The sequence below is a fragment of the Centroberyx affinis genome, unplaced genomic scaffold, assembly GCF_046629955.1.
Source record: "Centroberyx affinis isolate AG114_WGS23_722 - 3 ecotype Tasmania unplaced genomic scaffold, CSIRO-AGI_Caff_v1 ptg000715l_1, whole genome shotgun sequence".
Taxonomy (NCBI): domain Eukaryota; kingdom Metazoa; phylum Chordata; class Actinopteri; order Beryciformes; family Berycidae; genus Centroberyx; species Centroberyx affinis.
Genome location: NW_027279332.1, coordinates 61,947 through 84,237, shown reverse-complemented (window position 1 = coordinate 84,237; position 22,291 = coordinate 61,947). Strand labels below are relative to the sequence as shown.

At 45.9% G+C, this 22,291-nt stretch overlaps 1 protein-coding gene across 1 annotated transcript in view; it reads left to right on the top strand.

Moving 5' to 3' along the window:
• Positions 1 to 21,855, top strand: part of LOC139644198 (latent-transforming growth factor beta-binding protein 2-like) — an 81,129-nt gene extending 59,274 nt beyond the window's left edge. Inside the window, exons 21-42 of the mRNA XM_071519604.1 lie at positions 422 to 541; positions 740 to 862; positions 980 to 1,105; positions 1,209 to 1,334; positions 1,565 to 1,690; positions 1,890 to 2,015; positions 2,556 to 2,681; positions 3,927 to 4,052; positions 4,398 to 4,517; positions 4,671 to 4,796; positions 6,683 to 6,802; positions 7,476 to 7,604; positions 14,258 to 14,386; positions 14,840 to 14,974; positions 16,202 to 16,408; positions 16,579 to 16,671; positions 17,169 to 17,297; positions 17,802 to 17,942; positions 18,773 to 18,937; positions 19,086 to 19,391; positions 19,984 to 20,133; positions 21,667 to 21,855. Coding sequence (XP_071375705.1) covers positions 422 to 541; positions 740 to 862; positions 980 to 1,105; positions 1,209 to 1,334; positions 1,565 to 1,690; positions 1,890 to 2,015; positions 2,556 to 2,681; positions 3,927 to 4,052; positions 4,398 to 4,517; positions 4,671 to 4,796; positions 6,683 to 6,802; positions 7,476 to 7,604; positions 14,258 to 14,386; positions 14,840 to 14,974; positions 16,202 to 16,408; positions 16,579 to 16,671; positions 17,169 to 17,297; positions 17,802 to 17,942; positions 18,773 to 18,937; positions 19,086 to 19,391; positions 19,984 to 20,133; positions 21,667 to 21,842 — 3,125 coding nt within the window. The 3' untranslated portion in view covers positions 21,843 to 21,855. The remainder of the gene's footprint in view (positions 1 to 421; positions 542 to 739; positions 863 to 979; positions 1,106 to 1,208; positions 1,335 to 1,564; positions 1,691 to 1,889; positions 2,016 to 2,555; positions 2,682 to 3,926; positions 4,053 to 4,397; positions 4,518 to 4,670; positions 4,797 to 6,682; positions 6,803 to 7,475; positions 7,605 to 14,257; positions 14,387 to 14,839; positions 14,975 to 16,201; positions 16,409 to 16,578; positions 16,672 to 17,168; positions 17,298 to 17,801; positions 17,943 to 18,772; positions 18,938 to 19,085; positions 19,392 to 19,983; positions 20,134 to 21,666) is intronic.
• The last annotated feature ends 436 nt before the right edge of the window (positions 21,856 to 22,291 follow it).

The window sequence follows — 22,291 nt, the reverse complement described above, 5'->3', positions numbered from 1 at the left end:
GAAACAATACCTTTGTTTAACGCTTGATGGATTCCACTATAAAACAATGGTCCTTCATTAAGTTTTCCACAAATATAACTTATTTATTCCTGGGTCAACAGTTCTGACTCGGAGCATGAAGTGGAAAAGATTGAGGCAGTGAAAGGCATTCATGAATGTAATTCAATAACTGCTTTCATTTTGCATACCCGAATAATGCTGTAATCTTTTCCCCCATACTTTTCATTCATACATTCAACTCGTTCAAGCATTGAAATTATTGCATGCGATTGCATATTTTTATTTAACCCCCATTTGGTATATTCTTCATTTTTATTTGCTCTATGCTATTGCTATTTGCTGTAATGGCCCACTATCTCTCTCATAATCACCCTCTCATTCATGTTATGTTGTGTCCTCTCCTGACCTCTTCTGTCCTCAGATGTAAACGAGTGCTTGAACCAAACAGTGTGTGGTAGCGGTAGGTGTGTCAACGCTGAGGGCTCCTATATGTGCAACTGTTTCCAAGGATACGAACTCTCACCGGACAACGTTTGCCAAGGTAACCTGTCGGGCAAAACGCCAGTCAGGCATAATTCATGTGCCATATCACAGTAACAGCTCTGTGAGTAGTTCTCCACAGTGCTACTGCAGAAGCCTCGCGGTCCTGTTGAAGTCCATCGGGTTTGAAAAGAGGCTACTAAGAGTGAGCGGTAGTCTTTGTTTTCTGAGGCCCTCCTTTTGCTCTCCTTCCCTCCAGATGTGGATGAGTGCGTGCTCCCGGGAGTCTGTCTCCACGGCCGCTGTGTCAATCTGGACGGCACCCACAAGTGCACCTGTAACCATGGCTACCAAGCCACCTCAGACAGCAAAGCCTGCGAAGGTCTGCGAAGGATTATCTAGGCCTGTTGGGTGTAACTCATCACGCATGCTTCTCAGCTAGTGGAGCTCTCTCGACAGCAGCCTAACGTCTTGTCTGCAAATTATTTCTTTTTGTTAGATGTCAACGAGTGCGCAACTGGTAATGTGTGCCCCGCGGGAATCTGCATCAACACTGAAGGTTCCTACACTTGCCAGAGCTGCAGGCCTGGGTTTGGACCATCTGCGGATGGACTGAGATGCGATGGTATGAAATCAGCTGTCTAATGATTTACACTGAACTACAGTTCTCAACACACTCTGGTAGGTAGTGTCCATTTGTGGCAAATTTGGTGTTTTTGGTGTTTCAGATTTGGATGAGTGTGCTCAGGATGACTTGTGTCAGGGAGGGGTCTGTGCCAACACAGAGGGGTCCTACACCTGTACCAGGTGTAAGGCTGGCTACAGAGTGTCCCAAGACCGGCACAGGTGTGAAGGTAAGTCCAATCTTCAGCTGCGCTCTTCATGCAGATTTACCGAACACCCATTTATTCTTTGAAGACCGTTGAAGACTTACGCAACACATCTGGGCAATTTGTCAAGTCAAAATGGTTATGATGAAACTCTTCTGCTTTGTTACTTTGATTAATTTTACCATTCTCATTCCCCCCTACACATTATGTTTCATAGTGATGTGAATGCGTGTCTCTGCGTGTGTTTCACCCAGATGTTGATGAGTGCCAGTCCCTGTCTACCTGTGCCAATGGGATCTGTCTGAACTCAGAAGGCTCTTACACCTGTGAGAACTGCCCTACGGGATACAGAATATCATATGACGGGGAGCTCTGTGAAGGTTGGATTACTCAGTGCCTTTCATCTAAATGGGCCGCTGCATGACACTATATGTATCTTTTATTCAGGCTCAAGTCCCAAATGCTGGTGGTGATAGCAATAATAGTCTTTCATCAATCACAATGCTGGATCTTCTCTCTTGGCTGTAGAGATAGCCCAGTCTAATGTCTAACAGTCTGTTGTTCATGTTCATTGTTCAGATATTGATGAGTGTGCGCTGCCTGCTACATGCCCCCAAGGAACATGTACGAACACACACGGTTCCTTCACATGCATCACCTGTAAGCCTGGATTTATAGTCTCTGAGGATGGACAGCAGTGTGATGGTGAGGCTTTTGCTTTTGTGATTGTTTTTGCATTTGAGCACATGTGTGTGTTATCTATCAGCCTATTGTTTCAGCTGAACACGTCAGACCTCGCCTGTCACAGATGAGGACAAATGTGCCAGCTCTGTTTAGCGTCGCGCTGAGCTTTTGCGTGTGTCTCCCACACTGCCAGCCGGTTCAGGTTGTGTGTAAACGGCATCAGGTGCGACGGCTCGGACACAAAGCCCCTTCCTTTGAGCTCAAAATCCCAAAATACTCCTCCTAGACATCACATCATAGCTGGATCCTGGACCCCTCCGCCTCTGGCACCGCTCATCTGATCCTTGCTCAACACAATGAGACACCCGCTCCCAAATAGAACTCAATGATGTCAGGCGAGCGTCCCGCAGATAGCTCAGCTGGAGAGATAGAGGCGTCGACATTCATAATTAGCCTCGTTCCAGTGATTACCGATCTAGCTGATTGGAACTGGCGGGCTTTATTTATTTGAAGCCAGAGATGGTAATCTGTGCTATGATGTGTCCATGTGTTTGTGTCCAGATGTGGATGAGTGCTCGGTGGCTAACATGTGCCCGGGCCAGCTGTGCAAGAACACCCCAGGATCCTACGCCTGCTGGAGCTGTGAAGCAGGCCTGCAACTGTCTGAAGATGGTTACGGCTGTGAGGGTAAAGACTACCAATCTACCTACCCACATAGGACAGCTAGAACTGTCACTATGGTAAACACTGGACCACAGTAAAGACCACAGTAAAAAGGAATGCATACTGCACAAGACCCAGAACTTGATTAAACTAAATCTTTACAGTGCCTAGTAATTTGTCATGACATGATTTATGAGATCAATGCAGTGAAACGGCTGCTTAGATGAATCCAGGGAGGTTAGATCTGTCATGACTTCATGGGAAGGAGAAAAGGAATGATTATTTAAAAGGATTCAAACGCGACCCCAGTTAGTTATATACAGTATGTTTTTGAATGGAAGTGCGGATCCAGCCTGAGAGGAAGATCCCCCTCTGATATGTGTCTTTGCGCTGGGAAAAAGTTTTACAAAACAAGCTGAAGTCCAAGTCGGCCTCTGATAGGATTTTAATGGAAGTCTCTGATGCCATGGAAAATATTAAAAGGCTTAATTTGAAATGAAGTCAACCACTCCCCTGCCTTCCACGTAGCCAGCGCGCCCTGTTGAACTCACTGTGTTGACCCAAAGGCAAAATGGAGCCGTCTCAATGACTTAACAATGGCCCGCACTATTTTCTCCTTAAGAAATACAATCTGTACTGGGTCGAGGAATTTGCAATGATCACATAACAGTGAGCCAGTGACTGTTTGTAGATACAGTAATTATACGCCACCTGTAATAGCTTGCTGTTTTGGATTCGATGCCCGTCCTGCATACTTATCTTTCCACCCTTTTTAATAAAACACTGTCAGTGCAAGCTAATAAAGAGGGCTTTGCTTATTGTATGGTAGGCAGTACGTTAGGCTGACTCACACTCTGCCATTTATAATTTTTAAACAGATAAGACGGCGAAACTAGCAAACTGAGGGCTCTCCAGAGGTCTGTCTGCTCAGGCTGATAACCTGTAGCTAACCTTTTACTTCATGTTATGATAATGCATTCTCCTTCATATGTTTCTTCTACTTCTGCTTCTGCTTCTTCTGCTTCTGCTTGTTCTTCTTCTGCTTCTTCCTCTGCTTCTTTATATCAATGTTATTATTTTTCATCTTCTTCCTCTGCTTCTTCTTCTGCTTCTTCTTCCTCTGCTTCCTCTGCTTCTTTATATCATTCTTATTATTTTTCATCTTCTTCTTCTTCATCATCTTCTTCTTCTTCTTCTTCTTCTTCTTCTTCTTCTTCTTCTTCTTCTTCTTCTTCTTCTTCTTCTTCTTCACCTTCTTCTATCTCTCAGACATTGATGAGTGCCAGACTCCAGGCGTGTGCCCCATGGGTGTTTGCACCAACACAGAGGGCTCCTTCTCCTGCATGACGTGTGACCCGGGCTTCACAGTGGCGTCCGACGGCCTCTCCTGTGAAGGTACAGTGAACTGTGCCTTTACCACGGTGTAAATATATCCTCAAGGGTCTGTGGTCACTGATATTTATGATGGCTATGCAATCATTTTCGTCGTCATCCATTCCAGCAAATTAAGACACAGTGAGAATAAGTCATTACTTAACTCATGTAATTGACGCATGACGTTTTTGACACATTCTCTGTGGTCTGGAAGCTCTTCATGTTGATGACAACCTTGGGCACATTTGAACTGAGGCCCAATGATTTACAGCTGGTGTGAATGTGTCATGCTCATGACGTCTGTGTGTGTGTGTGTGTGTACGCGTACGTGTACTTGTACGTGTGTGTGTGTTATGTGTCATCCAGACGTCAATGAATGTGAGGAAACCAGCCTGTGTGTGGGAGGTCAGTGCACCAACACCCGTGGTTCCTACAGTTGCTCCTGTCCCACTGGGCTGGAGCTGGTGGATGGGATGTCCTGCAGAGGTACATACATACACACACACACACACACACACACACACACACACACACACACATCATTAGCGGTCAAGGGATGCGGATAACCATACTTGTGGTTTACCCCATGTTAGCATTTTGTTATAGTTGTGTGTATATGTGTGTGTGTTTGTGTGGCAGATGTTGATGAGTGTTTAACCATTGTGGGGATCTGTGGAGAGGGAGACTGTCTGAACACTGAGGGCTCCTACATCTGCATCTGTCCTGATGGATACACCACCATCACTGGAGGGATCGGCTGCCAAGGTAAGGGACTACAGTAGAAACACTAACAGCAATGGGAAATATTTTTTTCAGATGATTTTATGGGCTCTGTGTAATTGGGTGAGGCAAACTCACAGTTGGAGAAAGTTGGTAATAATGTAATAATGGTTTTTAGCCCAAATTGCCTATGTTGAAAAGCCTCTTTAGAGAAAGCTCGTTGGCTGGCCTGTGTGTGTGTATTTAGTGCAGTCAGGCAGTCAGTGTCCTCACCCTATCGTCCCTTCATTTGTCTCTCGACTGACCCTTCCCCCCCACCCTACATAGCCAGAGTGCCAGGCTGGGTGGTGTGCGAGCCCGTCCACTGGGACCCTTGGCATGGGTGCTCAGACCAGCCATTGTGTGTAATGGGCCATGGCCTGACATCAACCGTCTCACTGCTCCCTCTCAGCTAACCTCTCTCTCTCTCAGCTCGGACATCAGTTTGATGTTATTCCAGCCGCACCCAATGACCCACTGGTCACAGCAACGGGGAAAAAATGAAGCTTGATCACTGGCTAGAAAAGAGGAGCTTTTCCTTTCAGCAAACCGGAGCATTTGCTGTCAAAATACTTATGAAATAATATGAGATAACTTGGGCTAGAATGTCAGAATTGGATCAGTGTTATTGCTGGTGTGGTTTGCAACTAAGAGGTGAAGTAAAATAAATGACAAAACATTTGGCAGTGAAATATCCCGTCATGATGTGAAGCAGGTACGCTTGGATACTGAGGGCCAGCGCCCTGCAACAGGCTGACGTGGTCCGTTGATGGGTGAGGCAGACCGAAGGGACCATGGTCAGTCCTTGCACCTTGTACCTTCTCCCACCGGGGCTTTGGCCTTGCAGCAGCAGACAGTGTCCACAACACTCTGAGCAAACACTGCCCTGCCTGTATCAGGCACTTTGGCCCCCTGCCACAGCAAATATTGGGCTTTAATTATCCTATAAATCAGCAGTTGTCGTATATTTTCATGCAGTCTGCCATTGTGTGTACAGTGCTGACACAATGAAAGCCAGACCCCTCTGACTTGGGCCCTGCAGCGAGAGGTGGAGGGAGGATGAGGGCATGTGGGTTTATGGGGATGAAAGATGGGTTTAGTCAGGTGAGGCCAAAATGATGCTTGGCCTTGAGCAGACGGATATTTCAGCAAAAACAGAACATACATAATAAAGGAATGACAGGGAACTGAAACACATCTAAATTTCATCTAAATCAACACGTTGTGCCATAGCACGGCTGTGCCATTCAATAAAGGCTTTGAAGTCCTTGAATTGATTCCAAAGCTATCCACTCACAACATATTTATGTGCTTACCTACAGTCTGAAGTATTGTTTTGTTCTCCCTTTTTTTTTTTTTGCAAACGCGCCTTTGTGTAGACAGAAAGGCAGAAAGATTCATCTCATTATCAAATGTTGGAAAACAAAGACGGGCTTTTCCCTTGTGATGAATTTTCCCTGCTTCCCTGCCTCACCCCCCCACCTTTTACCCCGGGTCCAAATACCTTGCAAGTTATGTTGTAATGCTGCAATTATCCACCAATCTACAGTTAATCAAGCATGCAGCCTTCATTATTAATTTTTACTAGTCAGAGGGAATGTTCTCAGCCTGAAAAGCTGAGGTAGATGCTTTTTTTTCACATTTCCTGTTTGCCAGTATACCGTTAAGTGCTCCAAATGGCCAATGCATCTTGTGTTCAGACAAGTGCTTGATTACACATGCATTCTTTTTGTGATACTTATGAGGAGGAGTGGTATTCCCTGTGGACTTAATGAAGACAGAGGATATATGGGGATATTTAGCAATAATCAATATGCTACAAATCTTGACCCTGCCTCTCTCCAATTATCTCTGTCTCTCTCTCTAATTCTTTTTCCGTCTCTCTGTCTTAGATGTGGATGAATGCAGTGGAGAAGTGTGTATCCGAGGCCAGTGTGTCAACACCGATGGCTCTTACATGTGCCTGTGTGAGGCTGGCTTCAAGTTCAGCGCGGAGACGGCTGACTGTGAAGGTGAGACAGAAAAAAGGAGCCCTTACTCCCTTGTGATGTCCTGTTGAGCATGTAATGGTGATTATTGAGCCAAGGCTCCGCCCTCAGGCTTCTGCTCTCCGAGTAAACCAACATGTCAGCGTTAGTTGTTTGATCGTCACGCTACATTTAGGTCTGAACGTACCCGGTATAGCACGGTTGGCTATGATTGATTATATATAGCCGTTGATGCGTCAGTGGGGACTGGGCTCTGCCGAAAGTGTCCAAGCCTGGCTTAGAGGCTTTCCTCCATGGTGAGGACTGAGGGGTGGCTGCATGACATGGCTGGAGCCCCGCTCTCCTTCTCCCCCTGGGAGAGTATGAATGACCCCATTGTGAGCTGGAGGTGTTTCTCCCTCTGGAACGTCTCCCTTTAGCTCCTTCACAAGTTCTTTGGTTGCTGTGATAATATTGTTCTTGGCCATTCCCGTTGCCTGCTGTGCTTACTGAGGACAGCTACACCACAGGCCTCCTGGCCGACTCCTGCTGCACAGCCATTATACTGGAAGCAGAGGAGCAGAGGAGGGAATATGAGTGTGTGTATGTATGTGTATGTGTGTGTGTGTCTGTGCGTGTCTGATTCCACATGTGGTAGCATTTGAATGTGCCTCCGTTTGTTAGATACTAACCAACATCTGTCTCTCTCTTTGCACAGATCTGAATGAATGCAAGGAGTTTGGAAGCTCAGTGTGTGGTACCTGGCGCTGCGAGAACACCATCGGCTCCTACCGCTGTTTCATGGGCTGCCAGCCTGGCCTGGATGGAGAGGAGAATGCCGACTGTGGTGAGTGGTCAAATTGAGTACAGTTAAAGATATAGTAGATGCAATGTTGTGACTCGAAGCCAGGCAGATGCTATTCAGAGATGTTGACAAAATGTCTGTAGGCCTGTAGCGACAGATTGTGTACACCTACCTCAAAGGACTGTTTCTTCACATATCTGGATATCTGGAGTCTCGGTGCTGAATTTACCTTTAACAGCTACAGGCAGCACCACCCTCCTCATTCACCTTGGGCAGTAGTTGAGGATAGGGTAGGGTTTAGTCTGAAAGCAGCACTCTGCATACTCTCCAGAGCCCTCCCTCTCTGCATAGATAGTGATATCTATTTGGCACGCACAGACAAAGGCTCATGTGAATCAAAAGCTATCAGGTACTCTGGGTCTTCCTGGGCAGGAGGCCATGGGGGAGGCGAGGGGAAATGGCCCTTGAAATTGGGGCACTTTAGAAAGAGGAGTGCACTGTCATCCAAGGCAGTGTGTGTGAGGCCAGCTGATAATAGCAGTTGGTCTCATCCTCCAGACAATGGAGCTAATGGAGGGCCTCTGGCAGGGACACTGGGTGGAACCTGATCACCACTGTTCCTCTTTGGAAGGGGGATAGGATTGTCCTCAGATAGGACGTCTCATCCCAGTCCACCCCAATCCACCCCAATCCACTCCAGGCCAGCTTGGATGGTCCCTCACCTCCTCATCCCTCTATGGAACAGCCCAGTCACCTGGATTGGCTGGCTGGGCGGTGTAGTGTTGCTACATCTGGACCCACAGCTGGCCAACAACAACAGTCCCATCTCCATGACCTCCAGAATACATGGAGCCTCATGTGTTTACTGGCAGGGGTGGACACCTTGGGCTGGGTTTGTGTGTGTGTGCATTACAGAGATATGAATATGGTTTTGTTGCGCAACGTTTATCGCTTTTCGTTTTGTAAGGCAGTATTGCTTGTTCTAGCACCATAGAACATCAAGCCTATTTTGTTAGAGCCCTATGTGGGACAAAAACACAAGGCCAAATATTTTCCTCATATCAAGACGGGATTCCAACAGTCAGCAGCCGGAGAGTGACAGGCGAGGTGGGGAAAGCAGTCTGAGAGCATCAGAATGGAATGATGTATTGGACAGCAGATGGAAGCTGTGTGTGTGTGTGCTTGCGTGTGTGTAAGAGAAAAAGAATCAGAATCAGACTCCGTAATGACTGTAGAGATGCACTCAAAGAAGTACAGCTTCCCATGTTCTCATGACCCTGAGTTTTTATTTGACTCTCAGCAAGAGCAGAGGAAAATTTGCTGCTGCAGATCAATGACAGAGCACCGACCCCCCCCTTCTAACCTCCCACCCCCACACCAGCTACGTATGGTCATCTCCTCACTCCGGACTTTATGATGTTGTCTGTCTGGCACCAGCTTAAGAGTGCAGGGGCCTGTTGTGAGATAGGGCCCAGATTGAAACCAGCTGCTCACTTCCTCTCCGTTAGGGCTCTACTTCTGTTGCATGGTGCAAAGTGCAGCCAAAGGCACACAGCGCGGGTGGACAAGGCGTGGTAACTGATGTTTGGTAATTTTGTGACCAGTGATGCACAGCGCACCTGTTGGAATCAAGGGGACAGCACCTGTGGGATTAGGAGGAATACGTTATCAGTAGGTGTGGTAGGGGCTGATGTCAGCATGAGCAATCAAATCACCTCTTTTCCTTCCCTTTGAAAGCAGCGCACTCTGTGCCACGGCGCTCTGACAATTTGGAGAGAACAGTCCAGAGCTGAAAGTCAAATTGGCCAATATATCATCCACAAAGAGGGTGGGTAAACTTTTGAACAGGATCTGTTCATGTGCGCATCGCTTGGTAAAGCCACAAAAATAGCACTATGCATGTTTGACCTGCTCTGAGCAGGCGGGCGGTTCAAGTGCAAAGTTCACAGCAAGTCACCAAAATACCAAACAGGTGCAGGCAAGAAAAAAACTTGTGTGCAGCCAATGAAAATGTCACTTCGCTGGCGCAATGCCTTGCCATTTGCCGTCATGGAAATGCTGCCCTTAGTGTTCAGAACTACACACTGCTAGTCAGCTCATCAACATAGTGCTCATCATTGCATGATGTAAATATATGCCGCTGGTAATTGTATCAAGGCTTCTCCACTGCCATGTTGTGTAACTGTCTAGATACACTAGCTTTAGGTCATGGGCTCCCTTACCAGACAGGAGCTTAACTATGGACATCATGCTTTGTAGAGTATGATGAAATCTTACATCTAGGTTGGACCTGGTTGAAAAAGCTTCAAGTTGTACCCCAGAGCACCGTAACACTCCCGGTTCCGCTTGTCTATATGGATGCCCAATTATGACCGTGTCTGACCATTTTTCTCCTATTGCTTTGTTGTGACGCCAGCCAGCCCTTCGTGCTCTCTAGGCCTCACAACAAACACTCACACAGCTCAGCGTTGACTCACAGCCCCCACCGCCCCTCGCACCATCAGCCTGGGGCCTGGGCTTGAGAACCAAGCCCTCTTACCCTCTCAGCAGCCCAGCGCTACACACAATAGCGGCTTGTTCCACCGCACGATGGGAAGTTGTGGGAGATGCTGCCGTCACCCCAATAAAGAGTCCGGGGAGGGAGCTCAATTACTCCGGGGCATTTTTGTCTCCTTGTAAAAATCATCAAATATTTAAGAAGAGGCCAGACGCTGTAATTTGCAGTTTCTGTGAGGGGCGTTGTTTTATTTTTACTCACTGGCCTTCGAAGGGGCAGCGGTTGTCTTTGGCTCTGCTTGCTGCACTCATTTAGATTTAGTGGTCATAATACAAAAGGGAAAAAACAGGGTTTTTTCCGCGCTAGAGCGTCAGCTGCAACTGTGCCACGAAGGCTGCACTCAGCCCTGCCATGATGCTTTACACTGGGCCCCTGTGGGTACAGCATGTGAGAAAGGCTGTGTGTGTGTGTGTGTGTGCGCGCGTGTGCGTGCGCATGTGTGTGTGTATGCGTGTGCTTTTGTGTTACGGTGTGTATTCATTGGACCCGGTCTTTGTTTTAAAGCTTCAATTCACTACTGTGCCCATAAATTCTCTGTAGCTATGCCTTGTCTTTAATAAGGCATGCCCCGGGACGGAAATTGTCTGTGGTTACACTCTTGCCAACCTCCCACCCCAGCAAACGTATAGAAATGTGACGGCTTTACCATGTGTGATTACTCATGCTCTTGTCCAGATGTAGGGTGATGTTCTTGGTCGGGCGTGCACACATTATAAGACAGGTTGACCTCTGTAGTGGATGAGGTCGAGACAGGTCGTAGATGAGATGACAGATAAAACAGTCAAACACGCTCCCCTGTAAAGAGACACCCTCACCTCATCCTTGTCCAGTCGTGTGTTAAGTAACTTCTGCATATGGGTCCAATCAGACCAGGGGTTGCCCAGGGAATAGGGGAGTGTGGGCTGCAGAGGGTGAGCAAACTGCTTCCTATACGCTTGTGGCCCACCACCATGTGCTCCATATTAGCACATGGCACAGACCCCCACTTAACTCACCTGATCCCCCCCCCCCCACATCACCGGATCCAGGAAGCAGGTCCTCCTGGGTCAGACCATTAGGAGGGGTGCCTAATGGTCCGGGTCGCCCCATAAGCTCAGCACCTCCCGTCTGAACTGAACTCCTCACCCTCTTCCGCACCTCTGTTCCTCCCTCCGGGCAATTTACAGCCCCGCATGTGTCCTGACGTAACCGGTTAAGACATGGAAAGAGGAGGAAAGGCAACAACGTCCTGCTGGTGTGAGAGAAGACCAGCGCTTAGTGGAGCTACCCCATCATGCATTATTCATTGTTTCCCACAAACCATTAATGCTGTGATTAGCATGTTAACTCTCTCCCTGGATATAGACAGATGTAATTGGCCGGTTAAGTAGGCTACTCCGGCAACTACCAAAGTCAGATACACAGAAAAAAGCAAAGCCATTAAAGACATTTTGGCCCAGATGCTCTCATTCTTCCCTGAGATGATAGCTTGATCGCATCGCTAGCTACACATGTGGTACGCAACACGTTTTGTTCCGTGTCTCAGATGGATGAAAAGCTGACCGCAGACGCTGATTATTTCATGTAGCAGCTGAGAGCTTCCATTACCTTCCTCGGAGACCTCCCAGCTGGCTGCCGCTGTCATTCCAGCATTCCTAACCCCACTTAAGCTCTTCACACTTGCGGAAATGTTCCTCACATGCCGATACACAATACACTTCACCTAACTGTGTACTACAGTATTGTCTCTCGATTGAGCTGCGGCGATATTGTTGTCCGATATGTTTTATGAATCACATGTGATTTGTCACAGTATCCAAAAAACACAGTATTCATAACTACACCACTTCAGCATTTTCATCCTCAGCTGCAAAATGCAAATCTCATGGGTTGGCGGTTTTCTCATGGGTTGGCGGTTTTCAGTATGTGTCCCGCTGCCATCCATTCTCTTTTCATTTTGCGGCCATTTGAGCCCACAAGTCTATTCTAGCAATTTGGGTTCTTTGGGGGTATTTTCTGCATAAGGTTGTACAAATGACAAAGACAATTCTGTCTCAGGCGGTTTTATTAGCTTGTGGGAGCCCATGTCTCTGACCCCTGAGGCATGTTAGGGAAGTGGCCAAGTCAGGACAGGAACACTGATGGAGGACTAGTCCCCTACCAAGCCAGAGAATGCAGTCGTCTGTGTTGGAATGGAAGACAAGGCCCGGGCCAAGCCCTCTGTTCAAATCAAATGGCTCTGTGGTTTCTCTGGCCCACGTTCGTCCTTTCTCTAACTGATACAGTGTGTATGAGTGCTCAGAGGCAAAATAAAATGCTCCTAGACAATATGCGAATGTCATTGCTTTCCACTCTCTATGAATCAATTTGTGTTGAATGTCTGAGGCGCCACTAGACTTCCATACATACTCCCAAATGATGTGTAAGCATTTCTGATAGGACAGACAAATTCGAAGTGAGCTTTACAAGTATGGTGTTGTTTAATGTAATTGCCCAGAATGTAAATGTAATGTCAATGTCAAACTTGTTTGTTCGTAATGTCTGTGTATTTTCCTATGTTTGAAAGAGTCTCTTTCAATCAGCTGAGTTTCTGTAGTTGATTCTTTAATCATGGAAACAGCTTTGTTATGAAACATCAACAAATATTTATACTTTATAGACAGACAGATATAGAGGTGTGTCCTCTAGTCATATCAATACTGCCCATGTCAAATAACAGGCTTGTATGCCATAATGTTCCTAACCTGATGACTTGCAGAAAATGCAGAAGCAGTGGCCTAACTACATCCCAGGCTGATTAGTATTTGCTGATTCAGTTTTTTCTTTATGTCTAAGTTGAAAGGAAACCTCACAGCATGCGGTAGCTAACATAAGTTGTTGATCAAATTCCCTATAACTTTCCCTGCAAAGGTTGCTAGACCAGGCATAGATTGAAACTGCTGAATATGCCATTTTGTATCGACCTTTATGCTCTTTAGAACAAACCAGCATGTTTTCAGCTCACTAAAGATGTACAATTCAGTAGAGTTGGAAAACAGATCGGTGGTTATGTCACCAGACCTGGTGACTTACAGGTTAACATTGACCAGTGGTTGATCAAACTGACCAGAGAACAGACACAGATGACTGAATTGTGATCATCAAACTCTCTGTTTGTTTTTTAAACAATTATAATCAGCCTTGCCCTTCAACGGTATCTGTCTTTGGCCCCTGCACTAGACACGAGATGCCAAGAAATACTAAATTATGTATGTACGAAATTGCTAACAAATGTTGCCTTTAAACAGCGAGTGGTAGGGAATCAGCGCTAGTGTTATACGGTCCAGTGTTAACAGCCTCAACTTCCATGTCTCTCCATGTGCACTGACATACACATAGCAGGGCCTTTCCCCTGATTTTAATAAACTTTTTTTGAGTTATTGCCAATGCGGGTTGCCAGGTTTGGATCCTAACCACCCTTCTGGGCCTAAAATAAGCCCCTGTGCTCAGGGTTAGTAATCCTTTCATAGCACCATGTTGGTTTTGATGGGGAACTCCGTGAGATGTGCAAATCAGTTTAAACTGATTCATCGATCAGGATTCTTTCAAAAAGTCTGTTCATGCCAAACCAAAATGTTATTTACCCACAGCCATCTTTCTTCAAATGCCTGTGAAGTGGCTTGGTGAAAGCTGAGGCCCCACCAAGGCTATAAACCACTCTGTCTCTTACCTAATCCCAATATCCCTATGAGCAACATGTCACTTCTCACTCCATTGACCCTACCAAAGGGCATTCGTTCTGAAGCTTTCCAGCTGCATGCTACACTCCAATACACTGTGTTCATGCCGAGAGGAAGTCATCTCCTACAGACTCACCTAGTTGATTGACAACCATCATATTCAGTATAATGGACTAAATTCAATTATCTGGGTGCCCTCGAAGTTGAAAACCCTCCAAAATGATTATGCATAGATAGGACATCTATGCACCACTTCTGACATGTTATGATGGCAGTGATTGCTGTTATTATTGTAAGTTCAGAGCAGTAGTAATGTTTATTTTAGTAATGCAGCGCAGTCTTTAGCAGGCCAATTCTATGAAACAGTCCATCTTGGAGTGCGACATTGTAACGTAAGATGTAATGCAATGCGCTCACCGTTGTTTCCTCTGGCCTCTCAGATATTGATGAGTGTGTCAACGAGACCATCTGTGGCAACCATGGCTTCTGCGAGAACACCGACGGCTCCTTCCGCTGCCAGTGTGACCAAGGCTACACCAACCCACCAGGAGACACCAGCAGATGTGTCGGTGTGTAACTGCTCTCCAGTAAACATGTTCATGATGGATAGGCTCACTGCACATTCCTGCATAACTATTGCGTGCTACTGTGACATTTGGTCACATTTATATAGCAATAAACTGATCATTTTGAATATTTTCATTTCAACAGCTTTCAGCATTTTATACACAGAGAATGACAGCTACTCTTACAAAATGATTGATAGCACAAATTTGGAACATGTGGTACTTTTTAAGGGCTAGAAGGAAACTAATGGACTTCAGGTAATGATTATTTTCCTTAATTTGTATATGTAGTGAGGAATAGAACTCTTCTAATAGCGATGGCCATTTTCCATGATTTGTCCACACATGACCTTGCATGTGTGCTTGCTGCATGCATACCTGTGTGCACGTGCGTGCTCCCATATCCCTGCATTGGTCTCACCCCTTTCCCCTCCTTTCCTCTCCTGTCTTTCTCAGACGTGAACGAGTGTGAGATGAGCCTGGCGCTGTGCGGGGAGGCCCTGTGTGAGAACTTTGACGGCAGCTTCCTGTGCATCTGCCCCAGCGACAATGAGGAATTTGATCCCCTCACCAGCCAGTGCCGCTCCCTGGGTAATGCAGCAGGAACAGCGCTCACAGCGACTCACGGGACTTAACTCTCCATCCCATCGTTGGGAGACGGAGTTTTCCCTGCTGTAATGAGCCGTCTCTCATTATCCAAACAACAGGCCTACGAGGTGGATGTGGGACGTGGAGCTACACCACGTCCCATACAGTATCTCTTGACCTGCGGAGGTTGTCTCCATTTGTTTTATAGATTAGGGTTGGGTGGATTGGCTACAAAACTAAATTTGTATTAGTCCAGTCTCTTGGACAAATGAGGTAGAAACTCCTCCATCAGAGCTCCACGATTTCCCCACCAAGACAAATAAGGATAAGATGTAGCTATTGGCAGTTAGCAGCATGGACACATTGCTCTCTCCTACACTAACATGATCTCAAGAGTGAAGGTTACTGACATGCGTAAGACAATCATAAAATGAAGGGAAAAGCCCTTTTAGTCATGGAATGACCATCACATCTCCAGCCTGATCTGCGTATGTGTACACGAATGGGGCATATTTACATTATTAAGCGGCGCGCCCTCAGCGGGGATGTTTTTTCTTCTGCCTGGGCACTAAACCCCAGCTATGCCTTTGTGTACCTTTTCGCCACATTCCGCTGTTTGCTTTCGACGTGCGTTAATCAATCATGTGAGAGTGAATGGTGTGTTGACTCACATGCCAGTGTTTCCATTTGGCTAAGCCGGCAGCTTAAGGGTGAATGCCTGAGCCCATGCCTTTGGACAAATGAGCAGGCTCAGCAGTGGCAGGCGAGGGTATGGACTGCCTGCTGGAGGCATGTGGACACTCTGGAGGAAGAATAGCAGAGGGAACTTGACACTGTTCCTGTGTAATAACATGCTACTGGAGAGTTATGGCATTACATCTGTGGTAAGCAGGCTGGTGTAGTGAGTAGGGAGGCCGCCCTTTGATCAACCCTGGGTTCAAGCCCCTGTATCAGCAAGACTCCGCCCTGCTGAAGTGTCCTTGAGCAAGACACTGAATCCCTACCAGCTCCAGCAGTGCTGTACTCTAGCTGAGCCTGACCTCTGACCTCTCAGTGGAGCAGGGGGCAGGTGAAAAGAAAACCTCCCTATAGGGATCAATAAAGTATCACAGCATCACACTTATATTATTTAGTAGTAGTAGTATCTGATACACAGAATTAATTACTATACAGATAAAAATCATACATTGTGTTTTCCCTAATTAACAGATTTTCTTTGCTCCTGAACAGTTGACATGACCCCTAAGCCCGGTGCTCCAGTCCCTCCATCTGCTCCCTCAGCAGAGGAGAGAAAGGAGTGTTACTACAACCTGAACGATGCCAACTTCTGCGACAACGTTTTGTCTCGTAACACCACCAAGCAGGAGTGCTGCTGCACGGTGGGAGCCGGCTGGGGCGACAACTGCGAGATCCACGCCTGTCCTGTCCCAGGAAGAGGTACATTAAGAGACTGATTAGGAGTCTGGTACAATAATCATTGACCCAACATGTTACTGGAGAAAAGTGGAGACTGATCATTCCATGCAGGTTACTGTATGTGATTGGCAGCTCAGTTTATTGCTAATTATATTGTTTCTTTCACTAACAAAGCAATTTTTATTCTCCAGCGGATTACAACCAGTTGTGCCCTCATGGCAGCGGACTTCTGCCCCTGACTGCGTCCTCGCCACAAAGCCTGGAAGAACAGCACCATTACAAAGGTACTTTCTCTCTCTCTTTCTTGCTCTCTCTCTCTCTCTCTCTCTCTCTCTCACTCACACACACACCCACACCCACACATACTTTGTAATCTCTTCAAGCCACTAACTACTGTTTTTAGTTGATATCCCCAAGCTTTTACAGCTTCCCCTCCCCCATAACTTTGTGTTGGCACAAAGAAAGGTGCTGTGTCAGCCCCTGTTTTATTTCCACCTGCAGCAACATTTAAAGCGAGATAGACGGACATAATTCCCCACCTCATTTATGGGTCTGTCTCTACAGCTAGCTCCTAGGCCTAATGGGATACCTGCCTGCATACCTGACTAATTAGGTGCCAGTATGTCCTGACAGCTTGTTATAAGAGCACTGGGAGCTGTTTCAAGCAATGTGCCAACATTTTTTACAAACAGTGGGTTTTGACCATTGTTAGCTTCCATTTCCCTATCCATATGGTATAATAGCTGCTCGGGAATGTCTCTTTGTCTCTCTCTCCCATCAGATGTGAACGAGTGTGAGATGTTTGGATCAGACATTTGTAAGAATGGACAGTGTTCCAATCTCTTTTCTACCTACACCTGCTACTGTCGGTCCGGCTTCTACTACGACAACATCCGGCTCGAGTGTGTGGGTAAGAAAAGACTTCTGTTTTTATCTCATAGCATTTTAAAACATCAATATATCATTGTCAGATTATTTGTGATAACTTTGTAGAATTACTGTAAACAAATGAGACCATGGCCTCTTTCTTATACCAGTGGTATTGTTTGTGCTTGTGTTTCTCAAAATTAAGACCATATTTCCCATAAACTCCATTGCTTTGTGTCGCAAAGAGGATGATGCTACTTGCTCCATTTGCACTGGAAGAACAGCGCCCTCTTCCTGTTTTGTGCCGTAAATCAATCCAGCAAATTTCTTCCAAATGTGACCCGATGGCACAGAATGTAAAATGCAGTGTAGAGGCTGCCGATACTGCAATGGTCTCAATTGTTTACAGTAATTATACTAATGAATGTGGTAGTAATTTAGCGATATTAAAATGATACACGTGCCACCTTTAAATAGAATTGTTATGTAAATATCATTCTAACCACTTCATAGTGATCATTGAGCTTTCTGCCCATGTGTGTTCCAGATTATGACGAGTGTGAGATGGAAAACGCCTGTGTGGACGGAGTGTGTGTGAACACCGCCGGGTCTTTTAACTGTTTCTGCAGTCCTCCATTGGTACTGGACGGCACTCGGCGACGCTGCATCAGCATGAACTCCACAGAAGGTGTGAGGCACACACATGCACACACACACACACACACACATACATATGCAACCTTACAAAAATGCACACACACAAACACAGAAAAAGGGAGAAAGAGAGAATTTCAAAGATACAAATAAGCAAAGAACAAGTGATTCGGAAGAAGGGTGGAGAAAGAAAGACGAAACATATACAGATTCATACATGCTGCATTTGTGACGTATGAGAAAAGGATTGTGGGAGTTGTGTGAAAATGTACAGCTAAAATCAGAAAATACAAAGTTCAAGTTTAAGTACACAATAAGAGAACTTTTACTTCCTTTCATTAATCAGATACTGCTTAATAAAGAACAGCTGAAAAAGACAAAAGGGTCTGGTATGCTGTGTGTGTGTAGAGGATGTGTGTAAACTAGACTGTAAACAAGGTGCTCTTTGACGGGGGAATTAAAAACATGAAAGGGGGGGAAGAGGAAGCCACTGTAGCTGAAAGAAGTATGTGGTGAGGCTGAGCTTTTCCACAAATCAATGCGCTTTTGTATGGGGAGGTTGAATAAAGTTTATTTCAGTATATTATGTCAAAGTGAAAAAACAGACATGATTTGCAGAAAAGGATTTCCAAATCTTGAAACTATGACAAGGTTTGATAGCTCACAGAGTAACAGACTGAAGGGTCTCACCCCTGACTGACTGATTTTAATTTGCCTCTTGATGACTACGGCTCTCTGCCAACAATGCTGTGGGAAAAACCGCATTACGGCCCTCTGTTGAGGCAGACTTTTTTCCTCACTTTTGACATTTCCAAGCATCCATCTGTTTGTTCATCCCTCCATCCTCTCTTCCAGAAACTCTAGAGCCTGATCAGGACATCCACTTGGAAATCTGCTGGGCGGATCTGGTGGAGGACAACATGTGTGCTAATCCCCTCCCGGGGCGCAGGACGACCTACACAGAGTGCTGCTGCCTGTACGGCGTCGCCTGGAGTGGGCAGTGTGCCTTCTGTCCCAGGAGAGACTCTGGTGAGAAGCATCGAGACAGTGATTGCTATGTTTGATGATTTCTGTCTTTACATTTTTTTTTATGTTCAAAGTCTTGTGCTGTCACTCTTTCAGTACTATTATTAATGTGTCATATATACTTCTTTCTCTTGTGTGTTGGTGCATTCAGATGACTACGCAGTTATGTGCAACCTGCCCAGGAGAGCAGGTACTGACAGTTTGCGAGAGCGGCCGGGCTACGAGTACAGTCCCGAGGGGCCGGAGGGGCCGGAGGGGCCGGGGGGGCCGGAGGATCCTGCGGATCGTTTTCCTCCTCCATTCTGGGACGGTTACGGCGGCCCAGGAGGGACCTACGACGGTCCCGAGAGCGTCCCTCTCTTCACCGACAACGACTACAGCCTTCGAGAGCCGCCCGTGCGTGTCCCCGTCCAACGGCCGCGGGAGTTCCAGCCGCGACCCGTGAATCCCTACGCCGGTGGGTACACAGTATGCGCCCTAGTTTCTTAGACAATTGATCCTCATTAACTAGATACTGTACACTACCAGTCAAAAGTTTGGACACATCTGACTCAATGTACTATGTTTTTCATTATCTTAAAGCCATTTTGATCTAAAGGCTTCTGCTTAAATGCTTGAAATTATTTTTTTAGACAAATATAAATAGTGAAGTTGATCCTATGTATGAATTTCTTTCCAAAGCCTTTGCCTTTCCATCAAGGCAAAGGGCGGCTACTTTAAAAAATCTAAAATATAAGATAGTTTTGATTTGTTTAACACTTTTGTGGTCACTGCATAATTCCATTTGTGTTATTTTATAGTTTTGATGTCTTTACTATTATTCTAAAATGTGAAAAATATGTGTGTGTCCAAACTTTTGACTGGTAGTGTAGCTTGGATGAGAGCACATAGCATTTATTTAGAATATATGATATAGGCAATGGTGTAGTGATAGATATAAAGGCAGGTAAACTATGTGCTCCAGCTGTCGATCATCATAAGGCAAACAACCAATAAAAAACAATTAATTGTTCATGGCTGTTTTCTCATGTATTTCTTTCTCTGATCAGAACGCTACGATGGCTTCGAGGGCCTCAGAGCAGAGGAGTGTGGAATCCTGAACGGCTGTGAAAATGGCCGCTGCGTTCGAGTGCGGGAAGGCTACACCTGCGACTGCTTTGACGGTTATGAACTCGACCTCAACAAGATGGCCTGTATAGGTAGGTTCTTTCCCCGGCATCCTGAACATCTTTCACAACAGACCACCCGCATTCAGATCCTCCTCTGCGTCTCCTCCAAGTACAGATAGCAGCACTCAGGGATTTCCCAGAGTCAATAGGGAATACAGCACTTCATTTAATCTTGTTTCAAAATGTGGTGTTGGATCTTGAAATCAAACCATGGTGAACCCTCCCTCCAGGTTTGTGCCTTTGGGAGCCAGGGCTTGGGTTAATTTCACTGAGGTAACTCATCATGCAGTATATCATCAGGCTCAAGGAGAAGCTTTGAATTTAACAGCCTTGCATTAAGTTATGTTTTATGGGAAACTGATGAAAGCAGTGCACTCTTCAAGACCAGCGTGCGTTAGCCTTTGGTCTGAATTTCCGTAGTCGCACTCTGCCAAGAGTAGGGAGGCCTTGAATCTCAGCCACATCGTGTAATACATGGGATATTACACATTTTAAGTGTGCTTCGTTTGTTTGGTTTGAAAGTGAGACTGTCTTGTCATAATGAAATGCTATGATTACAATATGATGTAGGAATCTGTCTGCACACGGGCTTATCAGCTCCAAGGCCGGCAGTTTTCCCAAGCAAACGGAGTGAAGTCTGACACCATGGAAACATGGGGGAGCCATGCAGCTCGTGCCATGCCTCCTTTTATAAATACCGCTAGCATTTCCCCAGCAGAACATGACATAAACAGAGGAGGGTCATTTGAGATTGACTGCTAAGAAATGACAATCAGACCTCCAGCGCCGAAAAAAGGGAGAGAAAAACCACTTGAAGGCCAAAGGGAAATTTTATACAATGCATTGTTAATTTAAGTAACAACATCTGAACAGTTTAATGTTCAAGATGGCCGGGGACTCAAGTTCAATCACTATCCAACCAACACGCAACATGACGGCATGTTTGATTAAAGATACACTGCCTTTTCAAATGTGATATTATGTAACATGTGTCTGTTGTAGGGTGAAAACCTTGTATCTCCAAATGTGAACTTTTCAGGAAACAAGAAAAACAGTTCTTAGCTTGACGGCCATGCATTTTTTCAGTTTATCCAGTGGGTTGAATGGGTTTCTTAAGTGCAAGGATCCTATAACTTTCTCAACCCATAGAGGACAATGTAATCCTTCAATTTAGGTTAAAACATTAAAATCACCAAAATTGGAGTTATGAGGTTTTCACCCAATAATGAGAATGCAAAGAGAATGATAGAGGAAAGAAGAAAGAAAGAAGGAAAGAAAGAGAGAGAGAGAGAGAGAGAAAGAAAGAAAGAAAGAAAGAAAGAAAGAAAGAAAGAAAGAAAAAAAAAAGAAAGAAAGAAAGAAAGAAGGATTTGTCTTAAAGAGAAGTATTGAACAAACAAGGAAAGGAGATTGTGAAAACTGCAAAACAGTTGACGTGAATTTGTATACATGAATAATTTTTAGTTTCCTAGTCATACCACCCATACCGATCAGGCTACTCAGCAGCACATGTGGCCCAGGCAGCTGTTTCAACTAACGCTGCGTGTCTCCTTTCCCCCGCAGACATAAACGAGTGCGAGGACATCAGCGACAAGGTGGCCTTGTGTCAGAACGGGCAGTGCACCAACACGGAGGGCTCGTACAAGTGCACCTGCTCGCCCGGCTTCGTGGCCTCGGCCAAGCCGCACAAATGCATCCCGGCGATCCCGGCGTCTGGGCTCAGGGAGGCGGGGAACTGAGGCGGTGACTGTTTGGAGCGCTGGCTTCTCCTGCTCCCCCCCCCCCCCCCCTCCCCCTAACATCCCCCCTTCACCCCCCTTCGGCCTCCTCCAGAGGGCCCGGCACTAAACCTCCAACAGTAACGCTGAAACGTCCAAGCTCGTTTCCCTACACCGCACGCACACACACACACACACTAGCACACACAACATGCGGAAGCACACACACTTGCATTCAGCACACGACATATTCACTTCCCCCTCATACACACACACACACATATATATGCATACACACACACACACACAAGAGGACCAGGAACTGTGCAGTGAATGTATTACATGGGATTTAGTATTTCACCAGATTTCCATTTGCCTTAAAGGGATTTTTTGGACTGATCTTTTTTTATTCAGTGACCCCAGGCAATTTGATATGCAGATATATTTTCCACTTTATTTTCTCTGTCACT